This window comes from Parasteatoda tepidariorum, chromosome 5 (assembly GCF_982258835.1).
Source record: "Parasteatoda tepidariorum strain Cologne lab strain chromosome 5, Ptep-v5.0, whole genome shotgun sequence".
NCBI lineage: Eukaryota > Metazoa > Arthropoda > Arachnida > Araneae > Theridiidae > Parasteatoda > Parasteatoda tepidariorum.
The window spans coordinates 7,583,284-7,599,968 of record NC_141759.1 but is presented as its reverse complement, the minus strand read 5'-3'; the positions used below and the strand labels follow the sequence as shown (position 1 = coordinate 7,599,968).

At 30.2% G+C, this 16,685-nt stretch overlaps 1 protein-coding gene across 1 annotated transcript in view; it reads left to right on the top strand.

The window, feature by feature from the left end:
* LOC107446137 (multidrug resistance-associated protein 1) overlaps nt 1-16,685 on the top strand; it is a 74,284-nt gene that overhangs the window by 42,808 nt on the left and 14,791 nt on the right. The window contains exons 18-22 of the mRNA XM_087163303.1: nt 50-240; nt 1,667-1,820; nt 11,880-11,975; nt 14,193-14,307; nt 16,217-16,361. Of these exons, the coding sequence (XP_087019429.1) occupies nt 50-240; nt 1,667-1,820; nt 11,880-11,975; nt 14,193-14,307; nt 16,217-16,361 (701 nt within the window). The remainder of the gene's footprint in view (nt 1-49; nt 241-1,666; nt 1,821-11,879; nt 11,976-14,192; nt 14,308-16,216; nt 16,362-16,685) is intronic.

Sequence of the window (16,685 nt, the reverse complement as noted above, 5' to 3'; positions counted from 1 at the left end):
GTTCTTTATTTCATGGCTAACTCTTATGATTTATAATTTTCGATTATAGAGCAGAATTCTCGTTACCCATGATGTGTCGGTACTGCATAAAGTGGATATAATTGTCAGCATGAAGGATGGCAGAATTGATGAAACCGGCTCTTATCGAGAATTGATGAGTCAAAATGGATCTTTTAAGGAATTTATTCAAGAACACACAAGCCAAATGAATTTAGAGGAAAACACAGAGGAAGATAAAAAGTAACTTTTCATCTTCAGTTCTTATTACGTTATAAGCTGTGTTATCCCTTGAAGTTTAAATTTTGTTCAAACAGCTAGCTTTTTTTCAAATTCGCAATTAAATTTGCTTTAAAAATTTAGTATTTCATTGGAAAAATGAGAAGTAGAACAAGTTATAATTATGTTTACTATATTCTTTATTATATTCTTTGGCTATTCTGAAATATTTATTACTGATCGACGCTCTATTTTGTAAAGAAAATCGGGTCTTGTTTTTCCTTTGCTACCAGGAATAACTCTTCTTATTTACACAAAGCAGAAAGAAACAAACTAAAAGCGAAAAGAGAAACATAGAAGTGGAGCTCTGCCGTTGTATGAAATATATATAGTTTTTTTAATTGAGTAATATGAAATTTTTATATTTTATAACTACTACGAAATTGTAAAAGCTATATGAGAGTTAAATGAAGTTTTATAATTGATTAACCAGAATCCGTTAACTTGTAGGATATTTGTCGATATGGAAAAAACTCACAATTTTTGCAAAAATAATCCACTTCCGGTCCTTTTCTTTTGACAGTTAAAACCACAATATGATTTGGGTTCATATTATGTGCAAAAAGTGAAAAATATCAGATAATTAAAATAATTTTTGTTTAGGTTGAAAATTTCTAAAAATTGACAATGTTTTAAAAAAAAATGTTTAATAGCGTTATAGGTATTTACGTTTTTTGTCGGTTTCATACCATAGATAAATAAAACGGACAAAAAGTTTAATATTTTTCACATGACAAAGAATTGTAATATGTTTTAAATTCATAGATTCGCCTCAAGCTTAAGCCAATAAAATAATTTTATTGTTTATTTATTTCCATTGGAAAAAAGAGTTTTAAAAAACATCTTTAATAGAGCAAAAAAAAATAAATTGCAGTTCCTCAGTAGTGGGAAGTTGATCACGATTCTCGCCAAAATGGTGAGGAAATAAAAGGAAAAATTTTTGATGAATTTTGTCATCTTTGTTAATATATAGGTGAAAACATTTTGAATGTGTAAAAAATTACTTCAATATACCTATATAAAATTTAACATATTAAATCATTTCCATAATGATATAAGTAATAATATCCATAATATTATCCTTGAAATTCTCAAAACATAATAGATCAATAAATAAATAATTCACACATAAATCATATAATAAATAAATCACAATGTCTTTAAAAAATTCATTGTTGCTCAGGAATATTTTTAGTTATGTTTTAACAAAATATTAAAATTAACTGTTTATTTATTCATTTTGGTTTTTTATATTTATACTTTAATTTCAGCTTCTTTTTAGATTTCCATAGTAACTTTAATATCTACCATGTAACCTTTATCTGTTACAATGAAATAACTTTTTAACAAAATACGTTACATATCATCTATATTTACATTTGATATTTAGAATGCTCTGCAGATACGTATCTACTGATTCTGCTTATTCAAAAACTTCAGACGATGGCTTGAGTAAAGAACAAAAATTAATTGCATCTTTTGACGCAAGAGACGCCGAAAAAACGTATCGATTGATTGAAGATGAGAGAATGGAAGTTGGAAAAGTAAGTAGCATAAAAAATCGTTATATTTAATTTTTTAATATAGGGAGATAGTTTTTAAATTTATATTTGTAATTAAGCATAATTCTTCTGTTGATGGATAATTTCTGTTAAAAAGAAATATAAACCCATTGCAAGTAACAAAATATTTTTATAAGATTAGATGCATTTACAAGAAAGAAGGGAAACAAGCAGTGAGGTAGATAAAAAAATCAACTTGGATAACTTTAAATAATTTACATCAGATTTTTTAGCAGGAAATTTTGATTCTAACAATTTACTTCTGTTTGTGTTTTATTCTGCTGAAACAATTAAATACTGCTCTTCATCAACCGACCTTGAATTTTGGGAATCATTCCATATTGAAAAAAAAATTCATAATTAAGTTAATAATCTTTCTCGAATCACATCTTTTCTCAATATTTGGGGATCTCTACTAATTTTTTTAAAAATTTTGAGGGCAAGAAATGCCCACCAAACCACACCTTCAAACTCCCCCCCTCCTCTTTTCCTTTTATAATTTTGTCCAAGCTTTTTTTACAGTCTCTGTTGGTTCAATCACATGGCACGATTTTGTCTCGTCACTTTTTTACTGTCATTTAATGCTTGGACTCAGATGAGGTGTTATTTACATATATGGCAACGTTACTTTTAAAAAGTAACGAGTAAAAGTACAAGTATTTTTAAAAAAAGTAACGAGTAAAAAGTAAAAAGTTCTTATTTTGAAAAGTAACGAGTAAAAAGTACAAGTAAAAGTACAAGTACTAAACCAAAAAAGTAACGATTTAAAAGTACATTTCTGGGAAATCGAAAATTCAAAGTAACCTAAAATTTTATTGAATAATATTCTTATGTTCTTTAATGTTTTTGCAAAATTGTTGTTATTTATTTAATTATTTTTAATTTTGAAAGTTATGGGCATTAATTTATTTTTAAATTCGGAAGAATATTATAATATAATTTTATAATATAATCGTATAATATAATTTAAAATCAAATATAATTTTAATATCAAACTTTTTATGGAATTGCACGAAAAAGAAATTTTATCTATTGATTTAAATTTTTAGTTTATTATTCTTATTTATTTAAATTACCATTGATTTAAAATTGTTTTACTCTATAGAAACGCGTTTTAAAAGCACAAACATAAACAAAGCAAACACGGGGTTTCAGAGAGCTTTGTGATCTTTGAGCTAGTTTTATTTGTAACAATGGCTAATGCTGAAGTCGTGCGAGAAAATCATTTTCCGCACATTTCTGCCCAACGGAAAAATTAAAATTTGTAAACGAATTTTAGTATCAGCGGCTAAACTAATACCTTCGAGCTTTCAAGAGTTAAAATAGTAATTATAATAGTTTTCAATAGCACAAACAGTTCTGAAGTTCTAAGAGATCTGACTGGGCGTTGTTTGACAAGGTCGGGCATAAACATAATTTTAGTAAAAAATGTACTAGGTAAAAATGTATTTAGTAAAAAATGTATTAAGACAAAAATGTATTATTAGTGAGTTCAAAAAGAAAATTGAAAAACGTAATAACAAAATCCAACATTTTTTATTTAAAATGTATTAAATATATGCATAAAACTCAAAAATGAATGAAAATAACTTGTAGCAATAAAGGAAACGAAGGAAATAAAAATAAAAATATGACCACCGAAGCCGACGTCTTCAGGGGGTACCGGCCCCGGTAGCCATAAAACAAAACCTTTTCTATTGAGGGGGGGGCAATTGTCTAAAGTAACACCATAAGTACCCCGAAGGTTTTGTATAGAAGTCCAAGAAAAAACATGAAATACAAAGAACCAATTAATTTAGAAAAGAAACTCAAACAAATTCATCAGAAAATAAAATTATTGACAATCCAAAAAAATTCACCATAAATACTAAAAATTAATTATTTAAAATTAAATAATGAACTTATATTTGGAAAAGATCTATTAACATCAATTGTCATCCACTACAAGTTAAATAAAATGTATTTGAGCTTGATTGGATAAATAGAAAGAATTATTATCTGTCACAATAAACCAGAAGGGAAAGTAATAACTTTATTTAAAAGAATGCGTCGATTTTAAATGCTTAATTTCTTTTAAATGGTATTTTTTTTCTAAGCATAATACAACTGTATTCTTTATAAATTGAAGTCGAATAAATTTTTTTTAATTTCTACTTTTGATACATTTGTTTTGTTTTTCGTTAGAGGAACTTGGAAAAAATATCTTTCTTTTTTTTAACGATAAATTTCAACAAAAAAAAAATTTAATAAGTTTCATCTTTAGTCAGTGTTACACTCATGTTATTTAAAAATCTTTTTCAATTCTAGTGCATAAATTTTCAATGCCAGTTTGATAAAAATCAATTTATTTTAAAACAAAATTTCTTGAGATGACATATTGGACATCTCCCATATTTTCTATTCTATATGGAATAAAGTAAAGTAAGGTGGAAATCCTATAGCGCAATATCGGTTGAGTATGGAGGCTAGTACAATACCTTCATCCCAAATCCATTGCTTTTTTACAAGGTTCATCTTCCCCATCAATGCTAATCAGAAAGATTAAAATTATTGAATCTAAAATTTGAAAAGTGCTTCAAAGAAAAGAAATGAACTGATTAAATATTTACAAACAAGCAAGTCCCTCTAACTTTAAAATATCGTTGGTGCGACTTATAGTACACAATTATAATTAATAAACCTCAATAATTTTGATTAATGAGAAACGAAGACCAAAATTTACGGAAACGACAGTTCTTTATTCTTTCCCTAGTCTTATTAACTATACCCTAGTTTATATTAATTTAAAGAGAGTCTTTTTTTTTATTTAAATAAAAATTTATATTTGCTAATTCAAAATAAATATTTGTTAATTTATTTAAATAAAAAAAAGATAAAAATGGTAGAAATCATATTATTGCGGAATAAAATCTCATTCGGATGTTACAAAGCTCCTTCAATAGTGAACATTTAAAATACCCAGAAGCCAAACCAGAAATCAAAATTATCTGTTTACATATAAAAAGGAGTCTTTTTGATGTCAGCAACAAAGGCAAATTGATGTTTTCTAAACCTAAGCATGATGCACAATAAATCATCCTGAATTATACCTCTGTTGTACTGTAAACAATTTAATGATGTTCCAGTAGAAGTTAATGCACTTGCGTTAAACACAAATCTCAAGGGGTACTTTTGGATTCAGGTCTAAACACCCAATGACGAGGAATATAATGCTGCACATCTGGTTCTTCAGACTCTTGTACTTCCTCCATATGACCCATATTTAAATACTCTAGCATAAATGCTTTGTGAAGTTCACAAAATTGAGGTTCTCTAGCAAGGCGATTTCATAACGAATTCACACTACTTTTACTTTTACAAACACAAGATTTTTTCTTAGATTCACCCAGACACGACGGATCTTCTCTAAAGGGCATTTTAACAACATATTTTCCACTCTCTGTTCTTGAATAATTTTCAAGAAAATGCTCTTCACAAATTTCAGCTTTCTTAGTTTTAGAAATTTTAGACTCTCTCTCTCTCTACATTTTCTATTTCCCAAAAAGTTTTTAATGTTTTTTCTAACTCAAAATTAACTGTAACGAGCCCACAATATATTTTATTTTCGTTTTTGGTCGGAAGACTCCCATTGACAATATACCCGAAAACGCTATTTTGCAATCTTAAATTTTGTACCCTGAAGGAAAATGTGACCCGATTTTAAGATTTCACAAAAGTGTTCTGCTCCTTACAACAAATCAATAGGACTCGGAATAAATATTATTTAGTGATAGAATATTTACATTAAGAGGATTAGCTGGTTAAGTTCTGTAATTTTAGGAATTACTACAAAATTTAAGTTTAAATCAAAACTCGTATCTCTATTTAAAATAGTAGCATTAACTTTCGATTTTATGCTCAGAAACATATTATTTATTCCCGATACAGTTATATTTGAGACCTATTTAAATTAAGAGAATCTGCTAACCTTTTTATTCATAAAATTAGAATTCGCTCCCACGTCTAATAATCTTCGAACTTCAAAACACTTATTTGATTCATCTTTAATTAAACAAATAAAAGTGCTGAGTAAGATTGTTAATTCTTTTCCCATTGTAGTAGAAGAAAATATATTTTCCCCACCCTCACATACAAGCGTCTCGTAATACACAGGCATTTGGAAAATTGGTGCCGAAGAATTCAAGGACGATTGAATGTTCCTATTTTCATTATTCATTTGATTCCAAACTATTTATTTTTTGCTCTCGCGGAAAGTGAAGAGAAATATGATGCCTTTTTCTGCAAATACTACAAAAGATTTTGTTTCTACACTCACTTACGTTATGATTATTTAAACAGTTAAAGCATAAATATTTTGATTTAACGAACTCAACTCTATCACTTACGAACATATTTTTATAAATAGTACATTTATACAAAGGATGAATTTCATCATATAAAATACATTTAGTATTTTTTACATCCGTTAGAAACGCTTTTGACATAGTTTTCGAGTTATTTTTATAACTCATTGTAGCATTATCAACTACGGGTTTTCCCCTAGAAGTATAAAATAAATCAATCTCCCTAGCTAATTCTACAGGTTTAAACCAAGAACTTGCTTCTTAAATTTATAAAGCACACAACCTCTCTATTAAGTGTTTGATTAATTTTATCAGATACTATTAATTGCTTTAAAGTTTCGAAGTCAGTTACATTTTTTAACTTTAAATAATATTCCCAACTCGTTATTAATCTAGACGCGAATTGCATGTACGTTTCACACGTCATTTTTTACGCTTTCCTAAAATTCTCTAAACAGATTTTTTTTTTGGGGGGATGGCTCGAATTCTCTCAAAACTATAGTTTTAACTTTAGAATAATCTCCTTATTCGTCATCTTTAATGTATGTAATTATATTTGTGGCTTTTTCCCAAAACAGATTTAGAAGAATTTCAGCCATAAATTTCTCAGGGACATTTTTTGAAATAAAAGCTCTTTCTAATGACGAAAAGAAATATCCCCGTCCTTCTGGTCTATTAGGGATTTTATGAGTTAAAGTCCTCACACTTTTAATGAGAGAGTCTAAAGATTCTACACTTTCGTTTTTCACACTATCAACAGGTAGTTCACTTTTAGATTCGATTCGCAATTTAGCGAGCTCAAGTTCCGATTTCACTCTTTCAGCTTTTAATTTTTCAATTAATCGGATTTCATCACTTTTTCTTCCTTCGATTATGTTATTTGCTAACTCTTCAACTAACTCAATGTTATTTTTATACGTATCACAACTCTAAAATGCTGTAATTAGATCAACAATAGTTTTCATATTAGAAATGTCTACATTAAGCTCGACAGCAAGCCGAACATAGTTCTCTTTTTTATAGCACTTTTAAACATATTGAACTTCAATAACTAAATAATAAATCACGTACCTTTTATTAGGTATATTATCCACTAATTTCACTACTGATAGCTCTGATAGACAGGACCAACAATGGCTCTGACGATAGCTCAGTTTACATAAATTCTCGATAAAATAAAAGTTCTCAAAACTCAGAAAATGGACTGTAATTATTAGTCACAATACTTTATTCACATAACTCATTTCTCCCATCCGAGCTCTTCGGATTCATAACACACACTAAAATTTCATAGATGGTGCTTCTGGCCTCAACAAGGAGCTTAGATTTATGTTAATTTTAGAACTATAGAATTTTTTTTTTTAACATTTTGTTTTTATTTTCGGAAACTTTATTTTATAAATAAATTACCTTGTTCGACAAATTTGATAAACATTATAACTTATGTTAGAAAATAAATTTTAAAAAAATACATTCATATACAGGAAACCCCTATAAATCCAATAAACTACAAATTATATTTTGTTTTTAAATATTATTTTTTTTTTTATTTTAAAATATTTCATAATGGCAATTTTCGGATTTGTAATAACGATGTGCAAGACTAAATCCACTCATAACCAAAAATTATGAACAAAAGTTTGATTTTAAAATTTTATGATATGAATAACTAATACGTTTACGTAATAGTATATACTAGGAGGCTTCGCCCCCTGCTCGCTAACGCTCACCAACCCCCGGAACTGCTTTCGCAGTTCATTTCGGATTGCTTCGCAATCCAATGCTCGCTTTGCTCGCTCATTGGATACGTTATTAACGTCTAGCTTTTGTATACGTTTTTGAATACTGAAGTTCCGAAAACTTTTCACTGTAGAATTCTAAACCTGTACATTTCAATATTAATTTGAAATTGCAAACAGTTCACATATTTTTCTTAATCACACTATTCTAAATTTCAGTTGTTGAGAAAAGTAACTGTTGTAAGTTTTGTTTTAAAGTCTTTCCCACCAGAGGGCTAAAGCCGTGTGTTGTGAAACAATATGAAATAGTAGTCTGCCACTGAACGCCGGATGTAAAGCATAGGCTTTGATGAAGATAATTTTGTATTTTTAATTCTCTGAAGGGCGCCACCCTAATAATATGGAGTTTGAAAAATAAATGTATATACTTTTGATTGTTGATGAAGCCCATCATTTTGCGTTTTCATCAGTGTTCAGAAGCAGAACAACTATAAGTTTTTTATTTTATCACAAAAATATAAAATGTATAAAAAACAAAGAAAAGAGTAAGAAAATGAGTATACTCATAAAAAAAGTTAAAATTATAATATAGTATTTGTCAGTTAAAATAAAACTTTTTGTTTAAGTCATTGCTAACAATTCAAATTTCTCCGAGGCAATTCTAAAGTATAATTTAAGGTAGTATTGTTAAGTTGAAACACAATATTTTTAGTTTTGATGTCAACAATACAATTCAATTTTCCACAAAAACGATTGTTTCCATTGTTAAATTCAAAGTCAACAATTCAAATTTTTCTGAGGCAAACTCTTAACCTCTAAATATTAACTTTTTATGTACACATTTCTAAATGTCAGTATTCAACCACAAAACAACTTAAAGTCCTCAAATTTAGCATGAAGTTGTAAAATGTAATGAAAGAGGGTCATAGCAATAATGAAAGTAGAAGTAAAGTTAGTACTGTAAAATTAAAACAATATTTTTAATCAATGAGCCAAGTTCTTCAGGAAGCAGTTGTAGAAGTAGGTTGTTTATTTAAAACTTTTTATAGAATTTCTTTAAAAACGCAATTGTTAATTTAGGCATTTGGCGATATCACACTTATAGAATTGAAGGATTTGTTACTTCAAGCTCTCAGGTATCTTAATTTTGATCTAGTTGCGCTCCTATGTCATTTTGATTTATGTTGCTAAGTTAACTTTCAAAAAATTCTATGGCTGGCAACAGCATTTTTATTTTTTAAGTTGTTTATTTTTATTTCTTTTGGAATTCGTTATTTTTTTAGCGAAATGTTTTTTAACCTAATAGAATTCTTTGCCGACTGATATATGAAGAAAATAAAGTAAATCTTATTTAGTTGTACAAAGTACTTCAGCCAAAATTTGGGAGCCACGTAAGAGAATTATATATATTAGATCAGAAACACATCATTAAAAGGCAGAATGCTTTGATGTTTTCATAACAAAGCAAACGTTGCCACCGGCGGAAAAGAAATACAGCCAAAATTTGGGAGCCACGTAAGAGAATTATATATAATAGATGTTACGTTTAATATAATTCAAAAAAAAAATATTTTGTTGCAAAATAAAAAAAATTATAATATTTTAGATTTTTTTTAGTGCATACTACATTTCCATTAAATAAAGCATTGCTTTTATAATTAATTACATTAACGTTAAAAAATGTAAAACTTGTGCAAAATTTTTTGCAATAGTAATATGAAATTAGTTATTTAAATTATTTAAAAAAGCATCCAATGCGCACACAATGTTAACAAAATTTTTAATTAGCATATTTAAATGAATGGAAAATGATTCAAATTAATATTAAATGTTATTTTATAAATAGAGAATAATTAGATATTAAAATATTACTTACTTTTTTCAAAAAAGATGAAGTCTTCTCAGGGGCCCCCATCAGGGGTGAAGGTGGGCGCACGATGCGCCCACTTAAAGCTTGGGGGGGGGGAATTTTTACACTAAGTAAAACGAATAGTTTGGGGGGGGGATTTAGAATTTACCCAAGAATGCGCCCAAGAGCTTGGGGGGGATGGGGGCTACTGAGCCCTCTTAAAGCAAAGTTTCATAAATAAGGATTCTCAATCTATGTGTAGAAATACTTGTTGAACCACCGATAGATGGCAGCGTTTATTGTAAATTAAATTGTAACCGCAACTGTAAAAAGATATTGTTAAAAAGAGAGATATCTACGCCTTTTGAATGTAGCTTTTTGTCCTGTATATCACATGTTACAATATATTTTTGTTGTTACTTACTCCTTTGTGGTTATTGAGTAGTTTTCCTGTTTCTCAAGAAAACGAGAAAAATGATAAATTCACTAATAGTTTAGATAAATCTTCGGTGTATTTCATAACCCATTGGAATTCATTAAACTCGAAAAGAGAAACTATGCACATTAGTATAGGTTTCCGCGAATAAAAAGAGAAAGTTTTTTTTCTTTTCTTCTTTATGGTTACTTTTTGGAGGAGTAGCAAAAACCAAAAAAAAAATCATCTTTGTGTCAATAAGACATCAAAGATACAGTTCATTTGTTATTTAGACAAAACTATTTTTTAAGAGGAAAAAAAGCATTCCATCACATGCGGTGATAACAGTATTCCATAGATATAAATTCCCTATATTAGTTATTTCCTATATTAGTCCCTGCAGTATTCATATGGGCATTTGTTCATTCCAACCCCCCTTGAGACGATAACCACTGGTATTCAAAACTTTTGCTATTCATGTCATCCTTTATCACAGGCAATTTTCAGAAGATGAATATTCTGGAAACACAATTCTGGAGAACACCACATTCACAATGATAGTTGCAGTCCAAAAAAGATCGAAAGCGCCGTCTTTTCCCTTTCAGGAATGACAATTTTAAAACGTCAAGGTATTTAAACAAGAAGTTAGCTGTGAATGCATATACATTGCACATTAGTTTTATAAAATAAAGAAACATAAGCATTTTTTTTAATAAATTTTTTTTTTTTAGAAAGCTTACCGAGTTTTAGAAAAGGTAACGATTTTATTCGACATTTCCGTTACAAATACTTGTACTTTTTCCCTAAAAAAGTAACGAAAGTACAAGTAAAAGTACTAAATTTAAAAAGTAACGAAGTACAAGTAAAAGTACGTACTTTTTACTTGTTCCGGCGGTACAAGTAACGAAAGTAAAAGTACTGCCATATATGGTTATTTAACAGTATTTATCTTATTTACGGAACAGAAACTGATTTTACTACAGAAACTTATTTACTACAACTTCCATCAATGTTTTAATCACATTTGTTTGCTTTATTTTGGGCAGCACAATGTATACATTGTGCTACGTATACATTGTGTGTGCAAAACATTATATTTTGGATGAAATGTTTACATGTGATTTCAGAGATCTTGCAATACGTGGTAGCAAACACATTTCATTTTCATTCTATTTTTCTTAAAATATATTAGTCGTTATTACGATTAATCAATCATGGTTTAGAAGATTTGTATTCAATGCCAATCACAATTACTTCGTAAATTATTAAAATAAAACAACGATAATATTGGTATTATACAATATTGGTATCATACAACGATAATATTGCAATAGCTAAAATAAAATCTTGACTTGCACTTCCAGTCAAAGGCTTTTTTTTTTAATGTTTATTCAAAAGGTGCCCAAATGGAGTCTGCTATGTTTTAAAATAGCATGGGTTATTAAAATTTACCGATTCATCGGAACCTTTTTTTAGAAAATCAACTAAAAGTGTTACCACTTCCTAACATTTTGAGCACTGGTGATTTTTCTTTCCATATTAAGACATGACATATTTCGTTAGTAACGCTTTTGGTCTTGTTATTCTGGTAAAGCAATCTCCAGTCGTGCATTTGCAGTATAATATACAATCAAAAATACTCGGTTCATAATAACTGTGTCAATAAAACATTTACGTAGTTATTTTTGATTGCAGGTACATCGCCACGTGTATTGGACTTATATGAAGAACATGAGTTGCCCTTTATGGGTTCTAACTATATTTGGATATTTATGCTACGTTATAATGGAGGTAAGATTAAATATATGGTTATATATATTTAATGTAAAAAAAGTTACAAAAATTTTAGAAAATTACTTTCATTAAAAACTTATAAAATACAATTCATTCAAGCTACACGCTATAACAAAAAAATCGACGCACCAAGAAGCAATCATCCGATTGCTTTGAAATTTCGTATGCATGAATGTTTTGAACAGATCAGGCTGGAATGATGCCGACTGGGGACGTATAGTCTTTAGCGACGAATCCCGCTTCCAACTGTGTCCTGACGATCATCGAAGGCGTGCTTGGAGACGCACAGGGCAGAGGGGGGATCCTGCCTTCACTATTGCACGCCACACCGGCCCTCAACAAGGCATTATGGTCTGGGGTGCCATTTCCTTTGACAGCCGGACCCCTTTGGTCGTCATTAAAGGTACACTTACTGCACAGCGGTACGTCGACGACATCATAAGACCTGTTTTGCTACCGTTCCTTTTGCAGTGCCCTGGGCTGGTTTTTCAGCAGGACAATGCCAGACCACATACGGCACGTGTTGCTATGAACTGTCTGCAATCTTGTCAAACACTTCCTTGGTCTGCCAGATCACCAGATCTCTCTCCCATCGAGCATGTCTGGGAAATGATGGGAAGGCGACTATATCTGGCACGGAATGTAGATGACCTCGTTCGACAATTTGATCGAATTTGGCAGGAAATACCGCAAAAGACCATCCGGGAGCTTTATCGGTCTATGCCACGCCGTGTGGCAGCTTGTATCCAGGCTAGAGGCGGGTCATCACCTTATTGAACTTGTTACTGTAACTCTGCAATAAATTATTCAATTGTTCTGAAATTTTAATCATTTACTATTCTGTACATTGTCTTCCTATCCACCAATCGGACAACTCCTTCTTGGTGCGTCAATTTTTTTGCCTTAGAGTGTATTTTACAGGAGGTCCTTTATATATTAATATTTTATAATTAATATATATTTTTCTTTATTCAAGTTTATTTTTTTTTAACATTTGCATGAATATAGTAGTCGATGCTAACTTTCAGTACTAAATTTTCTATTATTGAAGTCAGAATATGTGTGTGTAATTTTGTGTGTGTAATATCTATGTTTTTCAAAACATTTTCGATGAAAATTCATTTTTAAAGGATTTAACTGAAGCGTTTACTTAATGCAGAAGTCTCATAAAACACATAACATTAATAACTCACGTTAAAAGAGAAATTCAAAAATACATAGACATTAAATAAACTTCTTGAAAATGTTAGAGAGCCTGACTTAATGAACTTATATGTCTTTTGTAGATGTTTTATGTAAATGTGAAGCTTTTTGGTAGTTTTTTGCTGCCCAAATCAACGACCATCTTTCATAGTGTTTGTGTGGCAAAGTCAACCTAACTTACCAACACTATCACGTGGAAAATTTAGGCGTAATTTGAACAAAAACTGTATAAAAAGTATTAAGTGCTCTTGTGGAAAATACGTAAGCTAGCAAAAGAACTTAAAAGCTAATTAATTTTATTTGTGCATTTTTTAGTTTTAAAATTTAATACATAATTTTAATGCGCTTTCTTAAACTTGTTTTATTTTCTGTAAAACCTTTAAATTTTCATTATGATGTCAGGTTTTTCGACATACAGGAATTAAGATTTCGTAATATTTAATAAAATCAAATTATTTAATGTTTGTTCAGAATTGAAAATCCTGAAATAAAATTCTTTTCACTTTGAATGTTTTTAAGATGTGATGTCGAACTGATAACTCCAGCTCATTGTAAATACCGCTGTCCGTCAACAATACTTCAGGCTAATTGGAAAAATCTTCACTAATTTCTAATCTCCCTGATATTTATCAAACTGATTACAATTATCTTATAAGAATATAAGCAAATTAGAAATAAGCGAATAATAACTCAATCAGGGACTGAGTTTAAAATGCCTTCTTTAAAAAAACTTTTTGTGAAGCTATTTACAATAAGTCTTTACTATATTCTTAGCTTATTGCACACAGCCTGGAATAAATCAGGTTATCTAAGATGTACTTTCAAATTAGCATATAGATATTCGGGCTCACTGCAATCAGCCTGAAACTTCCTAATTAGCTTGCTACAGTGCAAAATGACTGAGGCTATTTGCAGACCACAAAATTACTCAACAAGAAAGGATAGTACCTAAGAGTTATAAAAAACATTATATAAAATGGCTATTTTCTAAGTGATTGCTTTTCTTTTTAGACCTATGCCAATATTTGGTTAGGAAAATGGACCACAGATCCTGTAGTAAACGGAACACATAGTTCTTCCACTACTTATCGATTGGAAATTTATAGCGCGTTAGGCTTAGGACAAGGTAATGAGATAATATTTTTCAATATTAACCCTAGATAACTAAATTTAAATCTGTTTTAATTTGCAACTCATCAATAAATTGATAGAATTAAAAACATTCATATTTTTATATTTCTTTCAATTACTTCAAACAAATTAGAGTAACCTGAGAAGAGTGTGATAACATTTCAATTGAAAAATGGAAATATGCCAAAAATTATTGTTTGCACTCACGGTACATGTTAGAAATGTGCTCTTCCATAAATAGCCTTGTTGCAATAGTTTTGTCATTCTGCGTTTCTCAAAAGGACAAAAAATGCAAATTTTCCGTGTGCTCACTGCAAGCCGTATCGTCGTGCATTCTGCGAGTTTTTCGATATTCGAAATATCTTCACTATTTATTTTGACGGAACTAAATATTCGACTGTAAAAGACGACGATTACAGCCAATCTGAAAAAGTACCAATTGTGCATCCATGCTTCTCCCCTTCAGATAACCCATTTTACTAGTTATAAAGGTACTGTGATTGAGGTGGTGTGAGAGCCACGGAAGCATTTCTGATGTGCGAAAAGTGCATCTTGCAGAAATTTTGGAAATTTCGGGGACATTTTAAAAGTTTCCCATGAGAGAGCAATAGAGTGGTGTCTCGTACGAACTTTCGTGTCATTTACGTATATTGGTGTAAAGAGTAGCCTTACAAGAAACATATATAAAAACATAAATTTAACTTCCACTCTAAGACAGCTCTGGCGGATCAAGAGATAGAGATTTCGCATTCAAATGAGGTGAAGGGGATTGAATCTCAGCGACTGCTGATACAGTCCCCTTGCCGTCAGTCTATCCGTGGCAGGTTCTCGTGGTTTTCATCTCCATGTACAGCAAATGCGGGTTAGCTGCATCAAAAAGTCCTCCAGGGAGGCTAATTTCTCCCTATGCTTGATCCAGGAGATCCATTGCATACCTGCCAACTTTTACGCATTTAGCGTAAAATTTTATTTCTATTTTTAAAGAGGTTGTAAAATGTATGCCTTTTATATATTCCTTGTATTTATAAATTTATTATATAATCTTTTTGACCACCACAATTTTTAAAATAATTAAATACTAACGTGTTATTCCACATAAGCTTTTTCAAAATTCAATGTATGTTTCTGCCTAATATTGTAAATTAAATTCCATTTTACTACCACTGGGGAAAATCTTCCTCGAAAGGAATATGGGTTGGCAGGTATGCCATTGTCTTCCGAATTGGGTTCAAAATTTCAAGGCTAAGGAGTTAAGCATAAGTAGTCATAAACCCAAATTGAGTTGGCTGCTCATCGAAGGTTATAACTGCCACTCGAAGAAATTTTTCCAAACGGCATGGGAAGTTGGCAGCCCTGTATCTGGAACGGTGATAAAAATCATTGCATATCAACTTGGTGAAGCAAAGAAATAGCTTTTAACGCGAACATTTTGTTACCATTTTCAATATAAGAAACAAATCTCCCTCAAAAATCAAGAGACTCGAAAGCTATGCGTTTTTAAATAAGCATTAAAAATATTTATATTTGGTAAACAACTGTGATATGAACAGTTAAAGGTCAATACAATGATGAGTCACATTTTCAAATTGTACAAGAGAGCATTTTTTATGAACGTCCCAAAACACAACGATTTCCATGCACGCAAAGCGTTGCTATTGTATATTTTGTCATCATGTAGTTACTTTTTTCTACGCTTTTTAAGTACCTACGTGGAAACAGTACGAAGCACCAGTATGATGACGAAATATCGCTCCTTGGAAAACGTGTCTCATCACTATATTCACCACATTCCTTCATTTAAAATAACATTAATATTTAGCGACTTTATAATCTCATATTTGAATTCTTTTCCACATAATTGGAGAAAAAGAAATGAAGTACCACTCTTTTAATTTTTGTTTTAGCGATTTTCGTCATCATAGGAAGTTTGTCTTTAGCACATGGAGTGATTACCGCAGCCGCTCGGTTTCACAACAAAATGCTGAACAGTCTTATAAAATCTCCGATGTCTTTCTTCGATAGCACACCGATGGGAAGAATTACAAACAGGTTTAATTTTCTATTGCATTTTTTCTATTACTTATTTAAGCACAAAAATTTGTTGTCCATTTCCTGTTTCTTTTTTTAAGCCGAAGACAACATATCGCTGCTTCAAAACTAGAACGACACATCTGCAGGCATAATACTAAGTTTGCAGATGTGTTGTTTTAGTTTTGAACCAGCGATATGTATTAAAGGTGGTTTTGTTTTGAAACTTTTATCAATAACCTCTTAGTTTGAGGTAAAGGTTACTTCCTTGTCGGAATTCAACAAAACCTCCTTGTCCCCAAGTGGAGAGAATTTTCCTGTTTGAAGTCAAAGAAATTTATTAGT